Genomic DNA, 21,484 nt, shown 5'->3' with positions numbered 1-21,484 from the left:
TTCTGTGCAGGGTGCAGCTGAGAGTAACACAGTGGGTGGAGCTTGGCTCAGGACTCTAGGCAGCCAGCTGGGTGGTGGCACATCTCTGTAGCCCCCTAGGTGCCCTTGTACAAGCTGGTAGCCCTTTCTGTTCCAGCTGTGAGGACATGAATAGTGCTCTCTTATGCCTGTCTCCAGTCTTGTATAGCACTCTCTCTGAACATTCCAATCTGTATTATGGATGACATCTGACATGCAGGACAGGCATATCCCTGAGACATAGCTTAGGGTAAAGGAGGATGACAGTTCAGAAAGATCGCGGGGTTTTGTAAGGACACAGGCCTGCAGTGTTTTTGCCCCATCTTACCAGTTGATGGCTGAAGCTCCGCGGTGCCTGGGGAGCAGAGATGGGTGGTAGATGATGGAGCCGTGAAGGGGGGCATCAATGACCTCCATGGGGATGAACTGGCTGCAGAAAGGCAGGACGTTGAGCTCAGCACCCAAAGCCTGGTACTTGGCCACCACATCCGGTAGAGCCTGTCCTCGTGCCCGCCATCGGGGGAACTTAAACACAGGAACTCCATCCTTCTCAGCTTCCAGGCCTGTAAGACAGTGCATAAAAAACAGCCCCTCTCGGCTACTCATCCACACATGAGCATTTCTATCTACCCAGTAAAGTGACTCTGGACCAACTCTTTATGCTTGCCTTTCATCTGCCCAGCCAGCAACAAAGGAGATAGGCAGGGTGACTATTTTGGACTTCTCCTCCCCAGGCATTGCCTTCTGCTAATCACGACGACCTCGGTGTGCTCCCTTTTCCAGATACTGCTGGACCTGACAGCAGATCTTCAGCAACCCCTCTCCTGAGGCTTCACTATGCCTACCCCTAAGTAACTGGCTTTCTGCCCTTCCATGGCTGTCTGATGGAGCCTGGAACTCTGACACTTGGATTTCTGCTTGATCAGCTCTTCCTTGTTTGGAGGAAAGAAAGAATATGGGGAGAAAAGAGGGAAGGGCCTTGGTCCTTTCTGTGGGGTTCCTGTCCTCTATCACCCTAGCCTCAATTCTCCACCTCACATGTCATGGCCCCTGCCTAGTGCAGAGGCTGAGCTGTTTTGGGTATCTGCACATCTAGCCTCAGCGCACACACATGCCCAGGTGTCTGTACCTCACAGCCCAGTCTCAGCCTGCAGGACCCTTCATCTTGCCCAGGGCGAGCAATGAATCCCCCCAGGTCTGATTACAGACCCCAAGTTTTCCATTTTTGCACTTACAGATGCTTCTTTTAGTCTCAGGCTCAGAATTGCAGCTGCTTCTGTCAGCTGCTAACCCCTTTCCCCCAGTACTTCAGGGTCTTCTTGGCCTTGCATTCTTCAGTATCTAATGAACTCTTCTTGGCACTCAATTCTCCATGAGAACATGTGGTATACCTGCCCCCTCCCCTGGTCTAGCCAAATCCTCCTTTCCAGTCTTCCTCCAGCCTTCCTCTGCACTGTGTCTGATTATTGGTGGCTGTAAGGGAGGGTGAGATGACATAAGCAGACTGGACTGCACTGGTAAAAGGCATTCTGCTGCGGTCATTGAAATACTACTTCTGTAAGATACTTCCTGGTGAGAGATCAGGATCAAGCGGTAGCCTCAACCAGGCTGGAGCTGGGTCCAGGAGCAGCAACTAGTGTCACTGGTTGTCTAGGGTCAGTGTGCATGTCTCAGACTGTGGTAGGGTCACAGCCCAGGCTGGCATCAGCTGTGCTCAAAAGGAGTTCAAGGACTTGGCTGTTGCTCAGTCTAGGGAGGCCCACTATTCCTTATGAGCCACCTCCCTATTTCTAGCCATTTCTTTAAGCCAGCTCTCCTAACCCTGGTCTTCTGTCCTTAAGCCCTGCCCTACTACCTGCCTCTGTCATGGTGGAGAAGGACAATGAGTAACTCTGGAGAATTTGTTCATCTGGCCAAGACCCTAGCTTCCTGGGAACCTGGGGTTCCCAGCTCAAAGGCAATAATGCTGGCCTGTGATACTCAAAAGATGTTCCTCCTGAAACCAGGAGCACCAGGATCACCCAGGAACTTGTCAGAAATAAAAGGTCTCAGAATCCACTCCTAATCCCTGAGTTAAGACACTTTCAGAGTAGGCTGAGCACTCTGAGTTTTAATAGGGCCTCCCATCCCTTTAATGGTAACATGGTGGATGTCCACCTTCGACAGTGCTGGACTCAGGTGACCCTGCCCTGGGAGCCCTTCCAGAGTCTGGGTGCTGGGTCAGAGAAACTCAGAGGGAGACTTTGGATCATGCTGGGATTTTTCCACCGTTGTTCCTTAGGATATAAACTCCACCTCACAATCAAATGGGCTGGGTATCTCCACTTTATTCCAGAAGAGCTTGGCAGTCAATTTGGTACTGGTGCAGAATTTAGGATGAACCAGTACCAAATTGACCGCCAGGCTGGAAAGATGCTTTCTAGCCATTACTCCCCAACAAAATCCTGAAGACTTCTTCACTCACATGACCCTGAGCCACTCACTCACCCAGGGGGTCAGCCTTCCCATCCTTGTCTGGGATGGTGAACACGCCCACTATCTTATGACCTTCCTTCCTTAGGTGGCAGTAAACTTCCTGGCCAAACAGGCTCTGCCCGATCACAGCAATCTTCATGGCAGCAGAGGGAGTTTCACAGGAACCTGGGGAAGAAATCAGGTCCTAGGGTTAGGCAGAGCTCATAGGCCTCAAGGAAGCCAGAATTTGTTTAAGAGAGGGCAGCTCACAGTACCTGGCTTGCCCTGCCCTGGCTACCTATGTGGCTACTGCAGGGAGACAGCCACTGTGAAGGCATGATGGGATGGGAGCCGCACACTTAGCCCAAAGGGTCTGTACACATGAAATCTCAGACTCCACGACAGGTGAATCAGACAGTGACTGTAGCATTAGGGAATTTATTCTTAAATCCCTCCAAATTGGCATACAGCTGAGCATATTTTTATAAATAATCAATTCTGTGACCTAGGTCAAATGACATCAAATCTGTTTCTTCATTTATTAAAGCGAAAGATGGCATGTTCCCTTAATGGCCTCCAGTCTGTAAATCTGGCTTATTCCTCAGCCAGGGTGCCACAAAAGGGGCAAAAGGGAAACACAGTCCAGAGCGCTGCCCATCTCAGCCTCAGTAGCCACGGGTGCCTGATGGAAGGGGGTGGAGTGCTGCTGGGGTGGACTAAAGAGGAAGAGGACATTTGGAATGGAGCATAGCTAGGCAATGTGAATTTCTCCAAAGTTTGGTTATTCCTTTATCTCATTCATATCTGCAAACCCTAATCTATTGATTATTTAAATTCTTTAAACTGTTCATTTACCATAATGTACATATTTTTGGGAAAACTTTATTGACAAAGAGCATACTTCACACATAGAGAAAATAGTGCAAATCATAGGTATATAGATGAGGGAATTTCCAAGCATGTTTCACGAGGTCTGTGTCAGGCCATATACAATGTAACCTATATTTTATAATATCACATCCATTTTAGTCCGTTGAGTATTTTGATAGGGGTAGTCTTTTTTATTTGCAGGAAGTTTTTTGGGAGGTGTTTTGTTTTTAAATGAACAAGAAAACTATGTGTCCTTTTGCCAGATACTGAAAACATCTTCTCCAATTCTATACTTTGTCTTTTAATGAAAAGTCTTCCTAAAGTTTATTTGGTTTCTTTTTATCAAACTGTTTTTATGAGTAGTGATTCTTGTACTCCATTTAAGAAATCTCTGTTCACTCCAAGCTCATGATGATATTCTCTGTGTTCTAAAATCTTTGTGTTGCTTTTCACATGGAGATGCACAAGCCTCTGGAAGAGACATCTGTGTACAGACAGAAGCTCAGGAATATTTTTTCCATGTGGATATCAAATTAACTCAGCACTAGTAACTGAAAAGGGCTTTCTTTCTCCACCAAAAAGAACCCTATATATACTATCACTAACCTTTATTCTGTTTCTTTGTGTAGTTTGACTATCTTTGTATTTACTATCACTCAAAATTTTTTGTTATAGTGGTAAAAACATATGAAAGTTGTAAATTAACTCATTTTAATTTACAGTTCAGTGGCACTGTTTACACACACAGTGTGTGCAAACATCACAATCTGTTTTAACATTTTTTTTATGGACTCAAACAGCAACTGTTCATAAAGCAACAACTCCCTATTTTCCACCACCACTACCTTTCTGGTAACCTCTAATCTATTTTCTGGTTCTATAAATTTGTCTATTTTATACCTCAAGAAAGTTCTTCATTTTTAAAAATTGAGTTTTATTTTTGTTACCAGCATATAGAAATGCAAGCAATTTTGTGTATTAGCCTCATATTAACCAGACTTAATTTATGTATAAATTTTAATCCTCTTGTCAACTGTTGTGATTCTGTAAGTGGTCTGTCATGACACTAGTTCTAGTTATCTCTTTCCAATCCTGATGCCTTTTATTTCTTTTGTTAATGCAACCTCTACAATGTTGCACACAGATGATGAAGAGGTCTTATTTCTGACCTCAGGAGGAAACTATTGTTACAATATTTGCCCATGTTTTAAAACAGACTTGCATATTTTAAAAGTTATCTTCTACTCCTGATTTGATAATCATTAAAAGCCTTGACTTTTATCAGATGTTCATTTTATATCTCACATAACTTTCAACTTGCTTTATTTTATTATAGTGAATTATCTTTTACCCAATTCAAAACAGACACTGTTTGAAAACAAAACAAACATTGTAACTTTAGTCAGAAATGGTAGAGATGCATTGCAGAATGGATAATTGAAAACAACTATGGTGAATATAGTAAGGGCTTTCATAGAATAAATAGGCAATATTCAAGAATAGGTGGGGTCACATAACCAGAGTGATGGAAATACTAAGACAAAAGTCAAGAATTTGTTCTAAGAATGAAAAAAAACATAACGAATGTGAAGAATGCCTTTGACAGGTTCATCAATAGACTGAGCATCACTAAGGAAAAGAGTGAGCTGGAATAAATATCAATAGAACCTTCCCAAGTTGAAGTATAAAGATAACAAAAATGAAAAATAACAGAATATCTAAAGCTGGGAATGCAGTCTCTTGGTCAGCTCAGGCTAGTGTAACATAGATTGAATATCTTAAACAACAGATAATTGCATCAGGCACAGTCTGGAGGATGGGCAGTCCAAAATGAGACTGCCAAAGATTCAACATCTGGTCAGGTCCACTTCCTGGTTTGTGGACTGCTGTCTGACTTCTCAGTGTCTTCACATGGTCTTTCCCTTTGGGCACTCTTTATTTCTGTTCTCTTCTTACATGGCCATGAGTTCCATCATGGGGAACCCACCCTCAATTACCTATTTTAACCCTGAATATATATCCCTAAACCCCACCCTCAAATATGCTTGCATTAGGGATTAAGATTTCAACAAAGTTGAAGGGGCTAGGGGTGAGGCAAAAATATTCAGCATGTAACATATGCATGATTCTGTTTTAATTTTTCTTTTTTTAAAACTATTCAAAAATTATAGAAGAAATGATAAAAATACAGTGAATGCTTAAATTTTAAAACTTTCTTATAGTAAAAGACACATTGTCTTTAATTCCCCTAAAAATATCTATCATTTCACTTCAAACACACAATACTACTGTTCTTGCCACTTTCTGAAGCAGCTCTGAAAGTCCTCTTCTGTAAGTCTCCTTTGTCAGTGAGATGTGACCAAAAAAACAAGGTGAATGCTGCTGCTAAGTGACACTCAACGGAAGGTCAGGCTTGTAAAAACATTCTTCTGTCCTAGTCCACCTTATTCACTGGATTTGATGCTGTATGACACCTGGCTCTTCCTTAAAGCCAAAATGACCATAAGAGATAAATAGTTTGAATTAATTCAGGATATCAAGGCAGCCACAACAATGCAACTAAAAAAACTCACAAAAGAAGACTTTCAAACTATTTCAGCAAGTGAAATAAAGTGTGTTTAAAGCTGAAGAGGGTGACTTTTATTGTAATACACTTTTACATTTTAATCATTTAGTGTATTTTTTGATTATACCTCATACATTTCTCTAGGTACCCAAAGGAGCAGGTATTTAGAACACAGTGTCCTCAGGGGTTTGCACCAGTTCCTGAACCATAATATCTGTTCCCTACAAGATGTCTGTGCTCCTCAGCTTTCCTCATGTGGTTTTGCTGGTGGTATCAGTGGTGATCACAGCCCTGGAAGTTTATGGAGTGATAATCCTCCCAGGCATGTAGCAAACACTTGGCCTGTTTGATGCTATGGTTTGGATCTTGAACATCCCCCAAAAGCTTATGTCTCAGAAGCTTGCATTCAGAGATGTAGTTGTGCTCAGAGATGGGCCTTCTGGAGCTGGTTGTATCATGAGGGTTCTGACCTCATGAATGGCTTGATCCACTTATAAATTCCTAGCTGAATGGGTCTGTAAGGACAGACTGTTATAAAGCAAGCTCACTGTTACCAGGCTGCCATCAGGTGAGCAGCTTTCTCCCATAACCTGCTCCCCACCATCATATCAGCTTGGACATAAGCCTGAAATAATGGAACAAGCTGGCCATGCAGTGAATCCTCAAGCCGTGAGCTAAAATAAGCCTCTCCTTTAAGTTAATTTTTCTCCGGTATTTTGTCACAGTAGAAACCTGACTAATACACCTAACTTCATTTACATTTTTTGGCCTTTGCAGGATGAAGAGCTGCTATTGGGCTGTATCAGAAGACACATTTTTCAGAGGTAGGGATGTTGATGTAGGGGTTTCAACACTGCTTGGAGCTTTAGTGCCTGTGAAATGGGCCTCTCCAGAGGACAGGTCATGGAATCTGTGGCACTTGTGTGTAGAGTGGATATGGAATGGACCTTGAGAGCATCCAGACTGGTGACTATTGCCATCCATCCTTCTCAGGTCCCCAGGATATCTGGCTGACTGCTCACTCCTATTGAGAACTCAGAGCTGCTGAAGGTTTCGTACTATGTCAGGCTGCCACTGCTCTAGAAAAGGAAAAAAACAGCACCGTGAAAGGATCAAAATCCTTCCAAGATACAGTGAGGGAACTCAGCCTCAGAGTCAAGTGACTTGTAAGCCACCCTGTACCCATGTGAGTTTCCAGCCTCTCAACACATTCTGGACGCAGGTCCTTTATGCTATTAGAGACTGCGGGCCAGTAGCTTTTAACAGACCAATTACAGTAGCAACTAGGCAAGGTCAGGGTCACATACAAAGTCTTTACTTCTTGCTTGCAGGTAGCTCAGAGCCTTGTCCCTCCAGAATCACTTTCCATTATTGTTGTTGGGGGTGTTCTTAATAAGTCTCTGACAGAAACCACTTTTCCATGGTCACAATTGTATTAGGTATTATAAGCAATAGAGAGATAAAAGTGTACAAAAGAATATGCATGAGTTATACGCAGGTATTAAATTGTTTTATGTAAGAGTCTCGAGCATCTGCAGATTTTACTACCTGAGGGGGTCCTGGAATACTGAATAAGGCTGTATTGCTCATACCAGGCATGTTTCATGACTCCAAGCCTTTGCCTCCACTGTTCTCTCTGTCAGAAATGCTGTGGTTGGCCCTTGCTGAGAGGGCCAACATGTTGAATACATGTTGTCATACATGTTGAATATTAGGGACATGGTCAAACACTCCTTCCACTGTATTGCCTTCCCTGATGTCCTAAGCCAGAGTTAGCCATGCTTTCTCTTCTGTATCTTCAATACATTTCTATACTTCTATATCAAGCATAAGTGAAATGATATCTTTAAACATCTATATCACACAATCAAGGTTGCTACCCTTCCCTATTAAGAGGAGACAGAGGTGAAGGGACAGTTTTAAACTCAGAATTCAGGATGCAAATGCTCAAGAAAATAGAGACTATTCAGTGAGCGTGCAAGCTGTAGGATGCTTCTGTCCAGCATCCCAAAGGATAGTTGTTGTGGTTTGTATCTGGATGTTCCCCTGAAGCCCCTTGCAGTCATGGGGCAACAGGTCTTTCAAAGGTGGCTGAATCTAGCATTTGTGATTGATTCATTGTCTAGTACTAGGATTAGTGGTGTGAGTGTTGCATCCAACAAGGGATGTAGCCTGTTTACAATATAAGGAAAAAAAAGAGGCTTGCTCTCCCCTCATTTTGCTCTTGTTGGTTTTCTGTCTTCTTCCACTTGAAGCATTTTCCCCAGTGCCATACCACCCTGCCTTGGAGCCAGCTGAGTATGGAATGAATCCTCCACAAACTATAAGCTAAATAAACCTTTCCTTCCTTCATTTTGGGCATCAGGTATTTTTGTCTCAGCAATGGGAGAAAAGTAACTAACAAAATGGTACTTTGCACAACTTACAAAAGAAAAGTCAACATATATCAACTATTGGGTTAAAAATTGTCAAAGTATAAAATAGTTAGAACACTGAAATCTGAATCGCAGGTGACTACACCCTATGCAAAAAACATCCAGTGGAATCAGGTGCTCCTTTGGGAAACTCTTGCTTCAAACCACTTCACATACTGATCCAACAGCAATATATATGAGTAGAAAACATTTACTCTGAAAGAACAGAAGCTTATGAATGCCACCTACAAGGCGAGCAGTGTCTTGGGTAGATTAAAAAAAAAATAGAAACCAAAATTAGAAGACTGCTTGTGATACAGACATTTTACTTTCTTAAGTATCAGGCTTTTTACCCTGGCTATACTACCTAATGGTCTCCAAAAGATTGGATTGGTTGCTACCACACAGTGATTTTTTATTTATGAAGCAAATAAAGAGAACATGCAGTATAAGGGTGGAAAAGAAGAACAGTGTGATTTGTTTTCCTTTTTAAAAAAATTCTTGTCATTGACAGATTTGACTCAAAATTGTCTTTGGTGCTGGACATTTTTATAAGCTATGCAAATAATTAAAATGAACTTAAAAAAACAAATAGCAGTGCCACCAGAAGGCTGGGATGCCACACAGAAAACTGGATTTTCCCCAGTGTCCACCTTAAAGCCACCAACCAATATTCATACGGTACATGAACAACACTTCTGAAACTGGTAAGGACACAAAGCTGGTCAGGGCTATGAAGATATAAGTGGAAAATAAGGTAGCATTACAATTTGGTGGCTAAAACCAACTTACAATGAGGGCATCTGAACGCTCTCCACATAACAACCAATGTGGTCTGCTCAAATATGTCTAAGGATTTCTGGCAGTCTTTGAGGATAGCTCAGGAAGAGGCAGTTCAAAGCTAACCTGAATTGCTAGGTTTCCTTTTGGAGAGATGCAAACAGATATTGACATGATTGTTGGGTATGAATGCAATGGTCCCCTTCCTGGAGTGGGGGTGTCACAATTTATAGAGTAGCCTGACCCTTCTTACCCCTAGAACAGTGCTCCAGCAGGCTGTTTGTACCACTGAAAGCTCTAAAATGTTTTCCATTACATCCCTAGGACCTTCTGCCCTAGTTACATGGGAACGGGGTCTGACAAAGCGGCAAAGTGACATGCAGAGCCTGGGAAGCAATTGCCCATGACTGTAAAACTGCAGACAGAAAAGGAGCATTTGTGCCATGAATTCCTCTCGAAACACTCCCTCTCACTTTGAGTGCATTTATCCCATCATTTTTGCTGTGCTGTGAAGCAGCTCTGGAAGTCTTCTTTTGTGAACATCTTTAGGAGGTGTGATTAAAAAAAATACAGTTAATGCTGCTGCCAAGTGTGGTACAATAGAAAGGCAGGCTTATAAAAGCTTACAGTGCGTCTTTATCTACATTATTCACCAGATCTGGCACCTTGCAACTTCTAGCTCTTTCCCAAAGACAAAAATGACCACGAAGGTAAATGTTTTATGAACTGAATCAGGAATTGAGGCAGCCACGACAATGCAACGAAAGATGCTCAAAAAAGAGGACTTACAGAACTGCTTCAGAAATTGACAAGAACGGTGGAGCAAGCGTGTCTGAGACAAGGGATAGTATTTTGAGACTAATGCTCATGTGTCCTTTCCTGTAATCGTTTTCTTAAAAATTTTAAACATTCAACATGTTTTGATCACACCTTGTACACTGAAATAAATCCTTGATCACTACGCTGAGCTATTCACAAGAGGAAAAGTAGTCACAGGCTCTCTGTTCATTCCAGTGTAGCCACTGTGCACAGTTCCCCAAACTACTTTACTCATAAATATAAAACTGAAGCAACATAAAGGAATATAAAGTGAGGCAAAATAAGGCAAAAAATCTCTCCTCCACGTCAAGTCATGAGAGAGGCTGTAAGTCTCCTTCTATAATTAAAAGTACTATGTATCTGAAGAAGAATAAGAATAGTATCAGGACACTAAAAATTTTCCAGTGTAGAATAATACAACACAAATACAGGCATCTTAGTCTAATTATTCAGAAAGAAGTACTTATTGCATTTTTGGCAATAACCATCATAATTAAAATAATATATTTATGTTTTTACTTTTTGATTTGTCAACTTCAGAGCACAGCTGACTCCCTGCTAGCTCATTATTATCCAAAGAATCTAGCAATTTTGTTAACTCCATTGTTTGGGGGCTTCTTCCTTACTGATTAGTTTGAAGGTTAAATAAAAGCTCCTTCCTTTCCCTTCCCTTCCACTCCCTGCCCTGTGCCTCTCTGTCTATCTCTCTCTCTCTCTCTCTCTCTCTGTCTGTCTTTCTCTCTCTCTTCCTCTCTCCTCCTGCTCCTCCCCACTCCTGTTTTGAGATAAGATCTTAGTATGCTGTCCAGGCGTCTTTCAAATTCATGGGCTCAAATTATTCTCCCATCTCAGTTCCTAAGTAGCTGGGACCATAAGTGTATGCCACCATTCAAAGCCAAGTCTCTATTCTTTATACATAACATTTAGAAGAGAGCAGTTAACTTTTTCAAAGGGGACAAGTGCATTCATATGTATTTCATATCCTATGATCCCGAGCCCCCACCACTTACTGGTTAAAGTTGGCTCCAGTGAGAGTTAATTTACCGCACAGCTATTTTTATTATCCAGTACCTTTGGCAGCAGCTTGAAGAAGTTAATATTCAAGCTGCTTCTAGAAGCTGAAGGCAGAGCCAGAAGCTGTGGGTGTATAGGGAGTTGGCTTAAATGGGGAAAAAGTGTACCAGGAGCCTTTGTAGCGTGGGGCCGAGCAGCTTCTACACTCCGGAGAGATGGGTGAGGTCCAGAGAGCCTGAGGCTGTGTGTTTCTTGTGTTAGTTATAGCCAATACTATCTTGCTGGTCTTTTTATGCATTGGTTTTTTTATACATGCTTTTTTCTTGATTATTATTAAAGCTGTTTAGTAAACATGTTAGTCTGCTCTCTCACCTGAATGATTTGCTAAAGGTTTCCTGGGGACTGTCACTTTTATCTTAGCCTTTCACTTAGTGACCTCAGCCATGTGAGATCGGGGTATTTATTTTATATATATGTAATTGTAGAATATTATAATAGCAATAAAAAACACTTTACAAAGTTTCCAACAGTAAGACATTATTATAAATGCCTAATCGTCATATCAGCTAAAGATCTTGGTCCTATATTTTCCTTTTTTTTTCTTTGCTTTGTGGTGCTAGAGATGAAACCCAGGGCCTCTTGTATGCTAGGCAAGTCTTTCAAATCCACTCAACTGTTCATGCAGTATTTTGGAACTCTTTTAGTCAGACACCTTACAATTTTTACAAAACTTAAGTCAAAATGGATCACAGGCCTAATCTTAAACATAAAAGTATAAAACTTGTTGAAGATTACAGAAACCTAGATGACTTTGTATGTGGCAATAACTTTTAAAAATATATCACTAAAAGAGCCATGGAAACAGCATTAATAAGCTAGATTTCACTAAAGTTAAAATGTGTGGCTCTGCAAGACACTGACAAAAGACTAAAAAAATAAGCTGTAAAATAGGAGAAAATACTAATAACAGATATATGTATGAAAGAACAACCTACTCTTAAAATTCAACAATAAAAAATTTAAAATTCAATTAAAATAAGCTAAAGACATTAGCAGACATATCAAAGACATAAATGGCAAGTAAAGATGTCATGTCATTAGAAAAACACAAATTAAAACAACAATAAAATACCACTACACACCTATTAGAACAGCCAAATCACAACATTAACTGTATCAACTGTTGGTGAGGATGGGGAACAATAGGAACTCTCATTCATGCTGTCAGGAAAATGGTACAGCCACTTGGGGAGACACTTTGGCAGGCTGTTGCAACACTAAGCATATATATATATATATATATATATATATATATATATATATATTTTTTTTTTTTTGTCTTTTTCATTTTTATCAGTACCAGGGATCGAACTCACGACTGCCTGCTTGCAAGGCAGGCGCTTATGCTGCTGAGCTAAATCCCCAGCCCCCAGCATATTTTTACCATAAGATCCAGCAATCCTCTTAAAGGTATTTACTCAAATCAGTAGATAATTAAGGTCTACAAAACAGACATACTGAAAACATAAGACTGGGTCCAGTGAGCTCATCTCTTACTTTTCTAATGTAAATTTGTAGTTTAGCATAAGTAGCCAGCTGTGCATCTCAGTACCTTTTCCTGAGGGATACAAGAAACAAACCTTTACCCACTTAGTATGATGAACAGTAAGGTGTGTCAATGCATACAAAAGTGGCAAAATGGGATTTATACCCACCTTATGCTTCATATAACTTTTTTACCTGAACATCAGAGCAGTCCAAAAGAGCCACACCACTTCAAGATTTTTTAAAAAGAAAAAAGTTTTCTTTCAATTTTTCTGGTAAAAATAATCCTATTCGGTACAATGCACATGAAAAGCCAGATTAAGTTTTGGAGGAGGTCTCATGCATAGAAAATGATGACCCATTAAGGTAAAATAAATGGTTTCCTAACAGAAGAGTGGTGTGAGTGTATTATGATGATGGTGACAACTTTGACACTGGCCATGTGAGCCAAAGTTTCTGTGACAGTGAAATGGGGCAAAAAATCAACTGATATGGATATAGGGAATACAGATCTTGCATTTCTTCAGATGACAAAGAAAACAGCAATGCGAGTACCTATTTAAGTAATTGAAATGTTGTGAAATAACATTGTAACCAAATGGTAGAACTAGGTCCAAAATATAGTGAGGCTCTTGGTAGGGGTGATATTGGATAGAGTGCCAGCCAGCACTACCATTCAGTGTTGAAAACTGTAACTGATGAAATGCTACAAGATGTAGTGAAATACACAAAAGGCTGAAACACAAGTAAAACATTCTGTATGCATCAATACCCATATTCAAAAATGTACTTATTATGACATTTCACTAGCTGAACTGAAAGCATTCATAAATCTGCTATACTTAGGAGGGATTTTTCACAGTAATCATAGGAAGGTAAAAGACTTACTAAAAAGTGATCATCAAAAGACAGCATAAAAATTTATGACCTTGTAGATACAAAGACTTATTACACTTTCAATTTAGAACTCAGTCATAAGGTCCTTACTTGTATAGTAATAAACCAAATGTAGTGTGAACAGACTTGTTGCTCCTATCCTCAAGCTAACTGGAATTTGACATTCAAAAATTGGTTTACCAGTTTCCAGTTGGTTACATTAGCTAACAGAGCACAAGTTGACTAGCACAGAAACTCTATACAGGAATGAAGCAGAATTTCCAAATGAAAAGTTGCAAAACACAGAATTGTATAGCACAATCTTTGGATTTCAAAAAGATGTAACATAGGTCTCATATAGGACAAAGATAAACAAACTGGTACTACTGATGTCAACATTCCTCCCTGATGGAAATATTGATAGTGAGACCTCTACAAAATGGAAGCTTGAGATGAAATCTTTCTACAACAAAATCAAAAGTGGGGTAGATGCGGATGAGTTATGCAGCAACTATGTTGTCACTTGAAACACAAAGCAACTGGCCAATGGGTGTGTTTTATTTGATCCTAAATGTGTGTGGCATAAATATTTTGATAGCTTACGAAGAAAATAACAAGCACAAAATATGGAGAAATTTTCTTAGAGCTCATACAGCGGAGAAAAAAACAAAATGTTTCTGCCCCGGGAACTATGCAAAAACCTGTGAAGCACACTGGTGAACTGACTGGCAAACAGGTAGGAACAGAATCACAAAGATCTACTGTAACAGGAAAACAGAAAAGATGTCAACTGTGTCCTACAAGAAAGCACAGGAAAACAAACATAAATGCTACCATTGTAAGTGATACTTGTGTATGGAACATGCAATAGTCATGTGTGAAGAATGCCTTGGGTGTGACAGTTGAAGCAAAGCTTGTTTTTATGGAAGACTCGTTTGTGTTTATATTGTAGTTATATAGTTTTTATTTTTGACGTTATATTTTAGGTTTTGTGAGCAAGTAAACAGCTAATGTGTAAGTGTTGATGTCTATTCTAAGTACTCACTGAATATTTGATATTTTGTTTTATTTTCCTGCTACAATATAGTAGGAAGTTTCTGAAAAACAGGAAAAGAGGCGACAAGAATTGCCTGCCACACAGGAAAGTTCTAAAACACATGTGCTGTCTGTGTAAGTGACGTGTGCATGGAACATGCTATTATCATTTGTGCAGACTGCTTTAACTGAAGTAAAGGTTATTTTTGTGTAAAGTGCTATTGGTATTTTCATTGTAGTTCATATATGAATTTATTTCTGTTGTTCTTTTTTAGACTTAGTACATCACAAAGCAGTTAATGTTGAAAATTTTAATGTTTTTTATAAATATTCAAAATATTAAAAATTCAGTACTTTATTTTTGTTTTGTTTTGTTTTATTTTGGTACCGGGGATCAAATTCATGACCTTGCACTTGCCAGGCAGGCGCTTACACAGTTGAGCTAAATCCCCAGCCCTTCAGTAATTTAGTTTTGTGATTTTCTTTCTGTTAAGTACTCATTGTTAAAATTCATAAAATTAAAATTAACAATTCATCAATAGACATATTGTAAAGAATATATGTGGATCTGACAGACCCATGTATCTGTACTTGGATGACAAAATTAGTGTTATACCCCAAAGGCAAAATACTGTCATTACAATTATATGACATTCTTCTGCAAAAGGCTAAACTGGGTGACAGTAAAAACTAATAGTGGTTGACAAGGATTGAAGGGAAAGATGAATAGGTGGAACATAGAGAATTTAGGACAATGGCACTTTTCTTTATGACATAACAGTGGATACATGTCTTCATACATTTGCCCAAATGTGCACAGTATGCAGTACCAAGAGTGAACCCCACTGTGAAATATGGATTTTAATTATGTATTGATACTGGTTCATCCAGTATAGTAAATGTTCTAGCTAACATGAGATATTAACAATAGGGTAAGGGATGGAGAGACATACCAAATATAAGGGAACTCTGTACTAGTTCCCTGTGAACATAAAACTCCTCTAAAAATAATCCATTTAAAGAGATAAACCTAGTTCTTTAGCTTACCTCTTACTCCAAAACATAGTCCAGCCATATTAAAAATAAATATTTAAAAGTGAAATGTACATTAAAATATGTGATAAATTTTCATACACGAAGATTTTCCATGTCTCTGAAACAACTTGCCTAAAGAAAAAACTTAGTCAATATGTAAGTAAAAACTGTTCAATCATAAACAATGAAAGAAATACAAGATAAAACAAGGAGCTCCACTTCACCTATAAAATTTTCAGATTCTGAAAATAATGTAAACATCTATATAAGCTAGGTTACAGGAAAATGGACAGTAAACTGGAGTAAACTCTTTGGAGGAAAATTTGACAGTAAATATAAAAATTCTAAAAATGGTTCATTTCTTCGGACTCAGCAATTTCACTTTACTTCTAAATTATGTGTGGACTAGCACATACATTTTTATGTTACGGTACATTCCAGTTACCAATGACAATGTACTCTCTATTTGAGAATATATAAGCCAAAGCACTGCAACAGGTAACAAAACACTGTAAGTTTTTAAGGCCTAAGTGTGCATGCGTGTGCCTGCCTGTGTATATTTATTTTCAGTACAAAAGCCTAGAAGGACTCACTTGAAATGTTAAAAGTCACTGGATAGACGTTTCAGGGTTCAGGGTTTTCTGATGATTGCTCTTACTAGGATATTCTTTTACTTATTCATTTCTTAATTTTATATATTGAATATCTATTATTTGCAGAAAAATAAAGGTTTCCTCTCACCGACCCCTCCACCCCCAAACCCTTTGACTGCAGAGAAGCAGAGTCAGGGTGTCAATATAGCCCCTAGCAGGCCATTGTCACAGTCCTGGGGCAGGGACAAGAATGGTAAGAGGGGCCTCAGTGCTGGTCTTTGGTCCCCGAGGGCGCAGGTGCTGGGAGGTGAAGGGCCAGGGGAAAGGCCACCCAGCCTTGCCTCCTTCCTGTGTTGGAGAGGCTCACTGGTGGTGCTTGGGGCTGCCGAGAGACTGCTGTAGCTGCCGGGGCCTCACAGGCCTCCTACCTTAAAAACTCAGCCCAAATCTGGCTCCTGGGGTCCAGTTTCCAGCCCCTTCTCTCTGGCGGCTGCTGCAGGAACAGCCTCTGGAGGTGATCTGTTGTGCTGTGTGGTCCTGGAGCCCTAAGAGGAATGCAGCTTTAATGGCAGAGCAAAGGTGACTGGGCATTCAGCCACAAGGTGTACCAATCCCTCTGGAGGACCTAAAAGGTGACCCCTGTCTAGCAATCAATCTGTTTGGCCTGGCACCTGGAAGGGAGGATACTTTTGTCCTTCTCTGAGCCAGCAACCTTGGGGTCTTACTCTGCCCAAAGTGACTCCCACACCTGGGCAGAAGAGACAAATTAAGGCAGAGTGGCCAGGTCCCTGAGACTGTAGATTTCACTTCAGTCCCTGGTGAATCTACCATCTCTGGCCTTCAATTTCCTTGTCTTTATCAGGGATACCACAGTGTTGTCTCTCCATCATTGTCTTTAAGAGTTAATGCTAGTAGGAAGGCCAGAGACCACTTTCTGACAGCCAGATGCCAGCCATGTAGTTCTCAAGCAACCTTGGGAGATGGACACTATAAACTTTCACCCTTTCCAATTTTACAGACAAGAAATCAGGGTTCAGAGCTGAAGATACCCTAGATTAGGGAGATGCAGGGAAGTAGGGAAGAACAAGATCAAGAGTTGCTAGGTAGGACTCAGGCCTCTTAACCCCCAGATCACTTGTTAAATTTTGTTTTTGCCTGTTCAGGGGGCAGATTCTTCCCACTGAGATGGCAAAGAGGTGTCTGGCGAAATCGCTCGCCTGCTCCTGAAGAGGGGAGGCTGTCTTTCAGTAGCAGGACCAGAAAAGCAAGCTGCAGGATGCGGGGTGCCGGTGGGGGGCTCCTCCAACACAGTAGGGAGGCAGGGTAGGGCGCTGAGAGCTCTGGATGCCTGCCAGGCCCCTGAGCAGCTCTGGGATGACCTCTCCAATCACCAGGAGGCCAGGCCCCCCTATTTGACCAATCAGTGGAGACATTTGCCAGTCCAGAGAAAGGAGTGAGGGGCTTTGCAAAGTAAGCAAAAACGGGACAGGGAACAGCTTGTCCTTCTGCCACAGATGGTCCCCCCTGCCTTTCGCAGGTCCCTTTTTCTCTGAGTTTCAGGTTTCTCTTTTGTAAACTGTGCCACCAACACCCATAACACAGAACAGTGCAGGCTCAGAAAAGGGCCCCACTAGCCTGATCTAATCCTATCCAGGTCGTCTTGGTGTCTGGGTCGTTTAGACTGCTTCACGAACCCTGGACCCAGATTCCAAGCCCAGTGTCTCCGTGGCGAGACTCGCGGGCCCGGCTGGGAACCCTCGCCGTGGGAAGTTCGCCCAGTGCCCCGCAGGCTCCTACTGGGACAGCCTTCCTCCCAAAGGAGTCCAGCTGCTCGCAGGGCACGGTGGGACTCACCAGGTGCAGGAGGTGCAGGTGCTGCCGGCGAACTGAATCTCCGTGAGCTGCACTCCTGGGTCTGGAGGAGGCGCAGAGCAGTCCCGGGCAACAAGGAGGTGGAGCCCGCCCCCTTGAGGGCGCGGGCCACGCCCGGGCCAGTGCCCGCAGGGGAGGGGCACAGGGCAAGTGAAAGTCACACTGGATGGGGGTGGGGAAGGTAGCCTTGGCTGGTTAATCGAGGCTAGGCGCCTCGCCCACCCTGTTCTGCAGCCCTGCATTCACTGAGACCTGGCTAGTGGACTTGCTGTGACGCCTTCAAGAATCCCCAAGCCAGAGCTGGTAGAGTAGCCCAAGGTAGAGCGCTTGCCTACCATGCAGGAAGTCCCGAGTTCACTCTCCAAAGGCAGTGGAATTTGGGGAAGAGGGTGCAGGATACTAAGACCACTCAGGGTTTTGAAGTAGTGCTAGTAATTCTGCATACCTGGAAGTTTTCATTCATCCACTATCCAAGAGCAATTTATGTAATAGTCCTAGATTTCTGCCTGTGCAGTGCCCTTCCTCCAGATGACTCCCCTTCTCCAGTCACCCTTTCACCTATTCCAGGTGCACTGACCCCTCCCCTGGAGAATTTGATCAGACATCTGTCCTCTCTGGGCCAGTGAAAGGAGAAAAAATATAGAGAATGATAAATACACACGCTGGGCCTTGACTGCAAGTCTTTGTCCGAGTGACTCCCTTAACTTGGAAGGCCCTTCCTACCCCTGTTCTTCCAAGCCTCATTCTCTTAATGGCTCTCTCCACCTGAGCTTTAGCCACCTGGCCCTCTTTGCAGTGTATGTGGCTTGCTCCAGCCTCAGCTGTTACAGGGCAGCTCCTGAATCAGCTATCATACCTCAAATATCTGATGCACAGCAGACAAGCTGATCCAAATCACACAATCTAGGGCCAGATTATGGGATCATCTGTGTCTCTCAGCCACAATCCTATCACATCACCTTGTTTTACCTCCTTCACAGCACTAATTGCATATATTGGATATTCTCTTATTCCTATCTCTTCCATTAGACTGTAAGTTATGTGAGGCTGGAAAATTTACAAAATACATTCACTCTTGTATCCCCAGTACACTGTGATAGTATACAGCTATGGTGACATAATGTACATATTTTATCCATTTGCTAGCATGGACAGCAGGATCTAAGTGAATTATCTCTGCTGAGTCCTCCAGCCTGTTCCAGGCACTGCCTCCCTATTCTCTCAGCCCCCAGATCTTTCATGCTACAATGTATATGTCCCTCATGTGCACTGACCCTGATTTACGAACTTTCTACATATTGTTTACCTTTCTCATACTTCACAAAGTCCCTACTAAAATCGTATCTTCAGAGAAGCCCGTTCTCACTGCAGCCCCTCAAGCACAGATCCCTCCATTTATAGTGCAGAAATGCATCTAAGTTTCCTTCATGAACTCTCTGTCCATTACAGTTTTATTACTACCTCTTGGATAATTTGATTTACGTATATCCCCCAATGGAGCATGCAGGCAAAGACTATCTTAGCTTCCTGAGAATTCCCCAACCCCATGTAGTACTTTGTATAAAGAAAGTGCTCAATATAATTTGTTTGCTAAGTGAGTGAATTCCAGGGATCTGGAGTAGGAAAATGGTATGATCTGAACCTCCATGTCAGAATACAGGTAGCAGAGGACAGGTGACAGGAGCTACCTAAACAAGAGACTGGTGGCTGGGTATATCAAAAAGGTATGTCAGGAAGTCACAAAGGAACTCATCCACTAGGGGCACCAAGCAGGACATGAGAGATTAAACACAAAACTTCCTGCAGAAATGTGGAAGATAGAAAATGTACCAAATGAACTGGATGATCTGGCTAAGATTTCCAGGCAGAGTGTTAAAGGTTCCTCCTGACTTCTTGCTACTTATACTTAAATTTGAGGGAAGAGAGACAAACCAAAAGAAATTCTGTTATATAAAAAAGAACCAGAACTTGATAGTTCTGAAAATTCTCAGCTCCTCCAGATATCAAATGATGCTAAAATTAACAAAGGGTTTCCAGGCAAAGATCAAATTTGGACTCATACCAGGAAAAGAGGATCTAATAATGAATCTGGGGGTAGATATATAAAATCTTTATGTCTTCAAAAAGAAAAAAGAAGAAGACATTCAGCTAAAAATAGGGCTTCTAAAAAGCTAAAAATAGGACAACCAAGAAAGTTGTCACCAGTGGTCTCATCAAAAGTCCAAGAGAGGAAAAGACTAACAAAGATATTTATAAGTCTGACAGTTGTCTGAGGTGGACTTTAATGAGATTCACAGAAGATACACGTTTTAAAAATAATTATATTGGCAAAGAGTACCAGGTTGGAATGGAAAGGGAAGAGACTGTACAAAAAGAAGAGACCTCCAGACTCCCCCAAATTCTACTGGAAGGAAGTAGGCTAAGAAACTACACACATGCAGATACCAGATTCATTTTACAGGAATTTAAAAAAAGGACAGCTTGGAGAGTAGAACAGAGTCCAAAGGGCAGAACCTAGAGCATAGAGAATCCCTTTTTGTGCCAGAGTTGGAATGATTCCCAGTTAAGGAACTTCCAGCACCTGGACAGCAGGATTTCACAATTGCTATTTACGAGTGGCTGCTGCCTGCCTCTTACCCCTGTACTCTTTGGCCAGGAACATCTAGACCAGCTATTCTGTGCTAGTCTCACAATACAATTATATTGTATATTAGGTGAGTGCTGTGGGGAAGCACAATTACCTATCTCATGAATTCACAAGACTTTATACTGAAAGCATCTAGGATTTAGATAAGGAAACATACACAAGGAGTATCATCCACATTGGAACCTGGTTTAGATGTAGAGATTGTGGGCACTGAGCTGATTCTGTGGGATGTGGCCTTTAGTAGCTATTAGGCAGCATGAGCATATTATTGGTTGTGAGAAAAATGTAAATAATTCATGGCTTGTAGGTGGACTGTGGTAGTTTAAAAACTCTTGACACTCTTCCCTTTAAGAAGTGGTATTACTAAGCATGGGCAGAGAGAACTAGAAGAAGATCCACCTCTGCCTGTCAGGCGCCGCCACCTGAAGGCCCTTTCCTCCACACACCCAGTATGGGCCAAGAGAGACAGACAGACCACCTCTGCCTGCTGTGTGCCACCACTAAAAGGCCACATCCTACAGGCGGCCAGTGTGGGCAGAAAGAAACTGCAGATCCACCTTCACCTTCAGGGATCTGCGACTGAAAGGCTCCTTTCTGCAGGCAGCCAGCAGGAGCAGGGACGCACAGTCAGGTAAGCCCTGTGCATCCATAAGCCACCATTTGAGGCCCTTGGTTCCCTCAGATAGCCATCACCCACTAGAATCAGACAAACACATCCCTGTGTGGCTGCCACCATCGTGGGAGTCCCAGTGTAGACACACAGGCTGAGAGAGGCAGCCCCACCTACATGCACCCCTAATTGTCAGTGAAGCCCCAGTGTAGCAGCATAGCTCTAGAGAAGCCCGCTCCACACCCTGCCACCTCCCTATAAATCTGGAATTAGAGGAACCCAGGTGGCTGTCTCATCCTCTATATTGCCTAGGGGCAGCCAGCATGGGAAATGCCT

At 41.9% G+C, this 21,484-nt stretch overlaps 1 protein-coding gene across 1 annotated transcript in view; it reads right to left on the bottom strand.

Annotated features, from left to right (window-relative positions):
* The window catches only part of Aldh1l1 (aldehyde dehydrogenase 1 family member L1), a 70,512-nt gene extending 52,489 nt beyond the window's left edge, over window positions 1–18,023 (bottom strand). The window contains exons 1-4 of the mRNA XM_003473433.5: window positions 17,874–18,023; window positions 16,448–16,564; window positions 2,506–2,658; window positions 347–581 (exon numbers count right to left, since the gene is read on the bottom strand). Coding sequence (XP_003473481.1) covers window positions 347–581; window positions 2,506–2,632 — 362 coding nt within the window. The 5' untranslated portion in view covers window positions 2,633–2,658; window positions 16,448–16,564; window positions 17,874–18,023. The remainder of the gene's footprint in view (window positions 1–346; window positions 582–2,505; window positions 2,659–16,447; window positions 16,565–17,873) is intronic.
* Window positions 18,024–21,484: the final 3,461 nt, after the last annotated feature.

The sequence above is a fragment of the Cavia porcellus genome, unplaced genomic scaffold (assembly GCF_034190915.1).
Source record: "Cavia porcellus strain 051 isolate PalLab524CR breed Dunkin Hartley unplaced genomic scaffold, mCavPor4.1 scaffold_13, whole genome shotgun sequence".
NCBI lineage: Eukaryota > Metazoa > Chordata > Mammalia > Rodentia > Caviidae > Cavia > Cavia porcellus.
Note: the sequence above shows the minus strand (reverse complement) of the source record. Positions and strands in the feature narration are given on the sequence as shown.